The 8,184-nt window shown below is 40.0% G+C and overlaps 1 protein-coding gene across 1 annotated transcript in view; it reads right to left on the bottom strand.

Moving 5' to 3' along the window:
• Positions 1–6,795, bottom strand: part of LOC109475213 — an 11,011-nt gene extending 4,216 nt beyond the window's left edge. The window contains exons 1-4 of the mRNA XM_019775811.1: positions 6,626–6,795; positions 4,129–4,215; positions 820–1,131; positions 192–479 (exon numbers count right to left, since the gene is read on the bottom strand). Coding sequence (XP_019631370.1) covers positions 192–479; positions 820–1,131; positions 4,129–4,215; positions 6,626–6,746 — 808 coding nt within the window. The 5' untranslated portion in view covers positions 6,747–6,795. The remainder of the gene's footprint in view (positions 1–191; positions 480–819; positions 1,132–4,128; positions 4,216–6,625) is intronic.
• Between the last annotated feature and the right edge of the window lie 1,389 nt (positions 6,796–8,184).

Genomic DNA, 8,184 nt, shown 5'->3' with positions numbered 1-8,184 from the left:
GAGAGAGAGAGAGAAGAGAGAGACAGTATGAGAGATAGATAGACAGATAGATAGATAGATAGATAGATAGATAGATAGATAGATAGATAGATAGATAGATAGATAGATATAGATATAGACATAGATATAGATATATATAGATATGTCCACAAACATTGATATTAGACCTCCGCATTGCGAAAATTTCTTACCCATTTCTTCTGGAAGGCTGCTGATTTTGTGTTCCTTATTGTTGGTCAAAACACGGAATCTGTAGTCACCATTATGTTGAACATTTATTGTGCACTTCCGCTGTGTTGTTCTGCAATATTCTGTCCATGTATTCAGCGTTCTGTCTTTACCGTGGATGCACATTTCAACGACATATTCGTAGGAGGCTGGGTTGACATCAGGGGCTGGTACAGGCTCTTTCCATGTCAACGAGAGAGATACCTGTGTGCGGTCTGCCACCCTTATCATTCTTGGTGGGTATGGTTGATCTATTAGTCATTAATAAGAACAATTAGTACGCTGTTCATTGACAATTTCTAAGATAAAATACTGTGATGACATCGCACCAAAAAAAAACTTGCAATTATGTCAAAGGTCTTTATAAAGTTTGACAACTAGGATTATCCCCCCACAAAAAAAAATTGCGGAATCTTTTGATAAAGATGACATGCTGGGAAAGAACAATAAGGAAGAAAGTTCAGCGAAAATTATTACATTTCCCTTTACATAGTCTATAGGGAGGGGGTTGTATTATCTTGTTCCTTTTTTTACTGCATTGTCTAACGCGTATATTCTTAAAACCTTTCAACACCTTAAAAGAATACTTACTTTGCTCTCTGGTTACAACGTAGAGTGGTACGGATCTCTCACTAAGGACAAGCTCGCCTCTCCTGTCTAAGGCTGATCTAATACAGAAGTGATATTCTTCATATGGCGCCAAGTTGACAACTGTGAACTCTGTGATTGTAGCAGGCAGCATTTTCCTGCGGCCTTGTGCAGAGATCCACTTGTCTTCGAATGCAAAAGACTGTTCCAGACGGTAGCCATTGATCTGGTTCGAACTGACTTTTGTCCATCCTAACTTGACACTATCATTCTTATTTTCAATAACGTTTAAACCGTCTGGAGCCTTAATGCTTTCTGCAAGATATAAACAGACTTAAGTCAGTGCACATTGAACACTATACACCACATAGATATAAGGATGCATGGAAGTAGTTGAATGAGTGAGTTGATGCTAATCTATATAATACATAATTAGCACTGTGTGTAGATACATTGTTGTGCATGTGGTGTAATGAATCAAGTAGCAGGCATGTGAAATTATAAGAATGCTGCAATGCTTTGCTGAAAATTTAGATTTAATGCAGTGTTGATCTAACTAGAGACTGCTTCTTATCAGGTGCCATGTCATTTCTTTTTTAATCATTTCATAGAAAGAAAGTTAGATCTGTATTTTGTCCGTTTCATTCAAAATAGAACTACAACTTTCTTCAAAATGCACTCAGCGTCTGTAGGTATACACATACTCGAGAATCCATAGTTGCGCATGGAATAAACAAGCTGCGCAACAAATCCAAATGGGAAAATCTTTTTTTTCTCATTTACAGGTAGGTATGAAACAGAAATAACGTTTGGAGATGTAGTTTTTACTACCCCTCTAGAATTATGTGTACCTTAATCATTTTAACGAGATATTTAAAGTTTTAATCTTAACACCTCTTACTTTTTGTCAGTAGTCTGTGCTTGGCGTGTTTCGTTTCTTTGCTCTCTCTCTTCTCGCTGGTACTTGATGGTTGTAAAGTACCTAGAGAAATATTGATAATAAAACATAGATAATGCAATTTTCCGTAGTAAGGGGAAAAAACATACAAATTAAAAACAGCGAAGGCAACGCCAGTTCATTGAGTTTGAATTAATGGACTAAACCAATTCAAGAGAATGCCAATATTGTGTGCATCCATTTTGTGCATTAGATATATACATTGCTGGTGTCGCAAAGTCATTTCTACGGTAAAAATAAAAAGACGTGCATCATCCCGGACATAATGCAACACCACATGCGAAATTACACAGAAATGCGACGTACGGAAGAATGCGTTTTGGCTGCGAACATCTTCCAAAAAACTTGGCATCTCTTAACCATGGGCAAAAACATCTGGAACCACTTATAAAAACCACCCCGTATCTGCATGAACTTTTTTGAACCCCACTGCTATTCCAAACAACGCGTTTTTCTGGACCATTCCAATTCGCCTCGTAATTGTAGGGGTGCGTCTGCCATATTACATTGACCGCGAAAGCAGCAACGGCAAAAATACACATTCGTGCATCAACACGGGCATGCCCGCAGACGGCGTATAAAATTGCGTGCCGATTACACAAAGAGAACCCAGTGTTTTGACTGCGAACATGAAAAATCAGCCGATTACAACACTCCGTCCGGAGGTCCTGACCTCCTTCACGGAGTAAAAAAAACAAGTGCTTCTGCAAAAGCTGACCATTTTCGCCGCTTACAGGCTTACAGTTTTTACGAACTGGTGGATGGTTGAGGAGTATATGGTGGTGGAACGTACCGTAGTGCAATGCATTCTAGCATTTTCCCCATCCTAGCATTTCAATTTACCTAAGTTATATAAATGGTTCTAGTTCTCATCAACATTGTATATAATGAGAGAACATGCACTTCTATATTTCAACTCTTTAAGTTTAAAACATTACAAAAATCAAGTACATTAACAGTTTATAACCTGTTTTCTCTCTTTTAAGAGTCTTTTGAACAGAATAAAAAAATGAGACACAAAAGTACATTTTAACTTAAATTATAAGTAACGTTAATATATATATATAAAATTTTATTCAAAATCTCTTCTATGGCTTTGTCCCCAACATCTAAGTTTACAAACCTCGTGACATTCAACCAGGGCTTTAGCCAGCGCCCGTTTTACCGTCAATTGACGGTATTTTTTCCCGTCGGACGGTAAAAATTTAAGTCCTTACCGTCAACATTGACGGTCAAAAATCGTGGGTGAAGACATTAAACTTAGCAAAAAATGTAGCGAATTTGAATGAGCCACGGCGCGGGGTCTTTCCAAAGCGCGTCGCGTCTTTTCAAAACGCCGCGGGCCCACACATTTCGTATTTAAATACGGCGGGAAACCTGACTTCAAGGAACGTGCCGACGTCTGTTAACTCGGTTCTTTTCTTCAATGTTGCTGTCTGTTTAAACAACATGTGCTAACGGCCACATAAGAACAATGGCTCGACTCAGACTCACGCTGGTAACTGTACATGACAATAAGATAAATAAACAACATGTGACAACGAACAAAGAAATATCAAACGTTTTGAAAATATACTGTACTTGAATTTTCATACCATCGCAAGAAAACGGAGATCGATCTACGCAAAGTGGCTTTATCATTCGTTAAACCACCTTAGAAGACTTGAGCGGCAGCACAAAGATAAATTTTCTGGAGCCGATCGCTGAAGCAAGTTTTTGCCGGCGTACGTAACTCCCTCCGCGGCAAAATCCCATATGCCGTAGCGAAATCGCGTCTCAGCACTTCCCCAAATCAACTCCATGGCCGATAAAGTCTGCAAATGAGGTTAAACTTCCTCATTTCGGTTGAGAAGCGAAGCTACAAGGCTCCAAAGTTCCCACCTTTTCTAGAACCCAAACTGTGTTTGATCTAGGTAATTCGAATCTAACGCGCGTTCCATTTGAGGATCACAACCTATATATTTCGAACCTAATCATGTTCGATTTGAGGTAATTTGAACCGAACAGGCATCCGATCTTGGGTCACCCACGGTCATTTAAATCAACCCGCGGTCATTTAAATCCGGGTTTTCAGGCCCTTTATATGAAAACCTCCGAAAAAATTCGTCTTTCCACAAATACAAATACAAATACGTTTTCTCGACAGATTTCACAATTTTATTGTAAACATATAAGAAGTAGCCAAGCTTTTGCCGTTATCTTGAGTTCGAAATTCTTGTTGGAGCCAGTATAAGTTGACATCGCAACATTGAAACAAGTCCTTGGAACATATATAATCGGCAAGTGTTATTGTTGTACTTAACTGTCAATTTTATCGTTCATAGTCTCATTATCGTTCCCTATAAGCTACTCACCATCTGGGGTATCTTCCACACTACTACAGGGAGGTTTCTGGGACTTTGTTCCTTTTTTAGGCGATGAACCAGACTTTGTCGACAATACTGAGCAAGTAAGAAAAAAATGATGTTAACAAAACAGGAAAACTGGTAACATTCCTGCTTTACTATTTTTTTCCTCTAAACAGGCATAATAAATGCATTCTTGGTACACAGACTTGCTTAATACAATCTCTGCATGGCTTTTTAGCTTGGTTGTCTAAAAATGGTACAAAGGGGCTCATAACACGTATTATTTTCAATTAAGTACAAACTACAATGCTTGTTTTTTTTTTAATCGTCCATTCATTGAATGCACAGCACTGCCTCTTGTAATATAGTCACCTGCTTTCTGAGCTCGCCTCACCTAGCGCCCGTCCTCGCTCTATGCGTTTTTGTCTAACCTTTATCAAATATTTTTTTGCCTTTTGACAAGTTTAAGCACAAGAGAACTCTGTATGTTACATTTTGCTTGGGGGAATTCACCATATAAAACGCGTGTTTACACTTCCTTGTCTACACAGATCTGGACTAATAGACTACTAAGGATGACATTGATATGCCTAAATAACATTTTGTTAGACACCGACGATTCTTTTTCAATTTAAACCAATGTGTACAGGTACACATGTGTTCATGTGTACATGTATAGGCAGGTAGGCAGGGTACATGTATTTCCCTTTCATTTAGACGATGGCAACTTCCCGTAGGTCGTAAAAAGTAGAAAGGTGAAATCAGGCTTAATAAGGCGATGTTGATCTGATTATATGGATGACATCCTCCGGGAGCCCCAAAACTGGTGCGCGCGTGCGAATTAAAAAAAAGTTTTGCAAAAAAAAGCTCTTTTCTTTATGAACTCTACGTGGTCATGAGGGTATATATACCGCGTATTCCCCGTTACCACGGTGGTAAAATCCGGGCTCTAATGTCCCCATCTGCTTTAGAACCCGAATCGTGTTCGATATGACGTGAGTTGAACCGAACGGCGCTCGATCTGGGATCACCCGCGGTCATTTGCAGTAAACCCGGGTTTTCAGGCCCTTTTTACACGAGTACTTCCTACCAGAAAAAAAAACACAATATCACAAATACAAACCGTTTGCTGGATATTAAATGTACGCTTATCATTTTCTTTTTGTCGATATGAAACATTTAGCGTAGCTACTGTCGTATTCGTGGGCGACCTTGAATATCGTGATGATTCTTCACGCTAGTAGGAATATCACACTTCCCACTTTTGGGCAAGATAACATGTCTGCAAAACTCGTTTAAACCTAGAAGCATGGAGAGTCCAACATACCTCATTGATGGCATGCGCTTGGTTTTGAATTTTGGGTAATTAAATGCAATAAAAAGCCAAAAAATTCAATTTTTCACCTATTTGTCGACAAAAACTATACTTAAAGTCGGAAATTTAAAAATAAATCCCTAAAACACGATTTTTGATCTTATTCCTAAACGTCGAAAAATTAAAAGGGGGGGGGGTAGGGTAATAGACGTAGCAAGGTTTCAATGGTATTTGCGTTAAAACAAGACATGACTTGTGTTCGCAAACCCGAGAATGATCGTTTTCGGAGTAAAATTGAAAAAAAAAATCAGTGATTTAACATAAACATGTAACATTAAAAGGATATAAGGACGAAAATTTTATTTTAATTTGACGAATTTACCCTTAAATACTATTTTTTAAGAGTTTCACGGGTAGTCCAAAACAGGCCAAATAGCGTCTTGTAACCCGATACTTTGAACCCGCCTAGCAATGGAAAAGAATGCCGTAGTGACAGACTGTGTACAGATTGGCTTGTTACCTGTACAAGCAATCCTTACAGTGTTGCCATTCAAATATTTGCTTTGTCCAATCCGTTACGTCGCCATTGTCATGTAGCAACTCGATACACATAAAGGCATTTAAAAGCTTTCATGCAAACCGTCTTTCAGGTAGACCGTGTTCATGGCGGTCTGGGTAAATTCTTCTATGCAAACCATGATCTTACTTCATTTCCATAAAAATGATCAAACAAATTTCGTCGCAGGCAACCTAGTTATGGCAGCACCGACCAAACACCACATAACGCTGTTGCCTCTCACGCCTGGTAAATATACTTGTACCTTGTACCTTGGTCCCTTAACCCAGGCCAGGGTATACTAGTACAACACTAATCATCCGATTAGTGTTGAAATCAGCTAGAAATATTGTTTTGGCTTAGCCGCAGCGACTGTTGCAGGGCTTCCATTGCTTGCAGTCTTTTACATTAGCCCTAACATTAGGGCTCATGTAAAAGACTGCAAGCAAGAGAAGCCCTGCAACAGTCGCCGCGGCTAAGTTTTGGCTCTACTTCCCCTTGGTGACAAAATGCAACCGTTATTATTTAGCTGTTATAAGTTTATCCTACCTTACGAACTCGGCCCCTTTGTAATGTTAAAACTCTCCTTAAAAATGTAATATGATTCGATTCTAATGAAATTAGTAACGTACCTTTTTGTTCATCTGCAGCAACCTGCCTCGCCAGTTCAGCGTAGTCATGTCTCCCAATTTTTTCCAAGATGTTTGCCAAAAGTGAGAGATTTCCCAGTTTCAACTTGTTTTCTTTTTCCATCTGAATGAAGATCTCATGTGCGTTAGCATTTTGGACGAATCCTCCTGGCAAAATACCATTACTAACATAGTTACGAAGATCCCTCAGTTCATTTTCCACCAGATTTTTGGAAATTTCAAGGAACAGATCTTGGCGATTAAGACTTGTCATCTTGAAAATGGGATCGCACTACACTACCGCTTGTCGTCACTGAAGGTCTCGCTCCTCAATTACTCCGCGTGGGAGTAGAGAGTCCGGGCCAAAAAAAAAATAATTGAGCCCGAACAGCGTGGCTTTTGGTCAATCATAAATGCCCTTTCACCGCACAGACTTGATCTAAAAAACGGAGGTGAGATGAAAGGTTGTTTATTACTGACAGGATCGTGCAGGAAAGTTTCGTAAGCGACTGTCGGACGTGTACACTATTTTGACCTGAGTTATGCGGTTGGGCACTGTGAGCCGCGAGAGGTCCTCTTTCAGATCGTGGGTAATTGCAGTTGTACACGACGTTACTATCGATATTTTTATGTTTATATGATACGTGTGTTCGTTATTGATTATAAACCTCTTGATATATGGTTTTAGATGGGATTCACAGCGAAAATTGTGGCCTGTTTTAACGTCTGAGTTTTACCTGAAGAAAATTTACTCTCCGTAAAACAAAGAGCTTCGTTCTATTTGAAAAGAGTGGGGGGTTGACTAATGGCGTTCTTTCAGATGTCGGGCTAGAATCTAGACCCTTGCTATGTAATTACTCTTACTGAGAGTAAAACTCGAAAAAGTTAATACTGAATTTTCGTAAGCCATGGCATTTTAACCGTTACTATAGTGAATGCTTTATTTTATACCCCCTTCATCCTTGGTATAGTCCAAGGCCGAGCGAAGTTTAAAGGTTAGCCCTTGCCCTGCGAAGCCCATACGGTCTCGGACCGGAGTTTCTTTCACGGTTTTGTATGCAACGGACTAAGTGGGGTCGGGTAGCGCGGCTGTAGCGCTTTTGGCTCAGGACCAAGAGGTCCTGGGTTCAATCCCCACCCATGTCACCGACCTTGTGCCCTTGGGAAAGGCACTTTACACGACTTTTCTCATTTAACCCAGGTGTAAATGAGTACCTAGCTTCGGCTTGCGCTACTGACGTCCCTCGGATAGGACGTAAAATGGAGGTCCCGTGTTTTGGGAGAACCACACCTCACGCACGTTAAGGAACCCGCCACACCTTTCGAAAAAGAGTAGGGACATGCGCCGGTGTGCGATGGTACAAATTCTACAATCCGGAGTCTTGTTGAGAATTGGCAATGCCAGAATGATCAGTTTGATGATCGTGGGCATTAAAAGAAAGAAGAAGAAGACACCCTCAGGCCGAAAGACTACAATTCCGCCAAGAAAGTAGAGACCGAAAAAATCTAAACAACTGTTTCCAGCCAGCTCCCGATACCTGTTTAAGAATGGTCAGCTGTCT

The sequence above is a fragment of the Branchiostoma belcheri genome, unplaced genomic scaffold (assembly GCF_001625305.1).
Source record: "Branchiostoma belcheri isolate BF01 breed outbred unplaced genomic scaffold, Haploidv18h27 scaffold103, whole genome shotgun sequence".
Taxonomy (NCBI): domain Eukaryota; kingdom Metazoa; phylum Chordata; class Leptocardii; order Amphioxiformes; family Branchiostomatidae; genus Branchiostoma; species Branchiostoma belcheri.
Note: the sequence above shows the minus strand (reverse complement) of the source record. Positions and strands in the feature narration are given on the sequence as shown.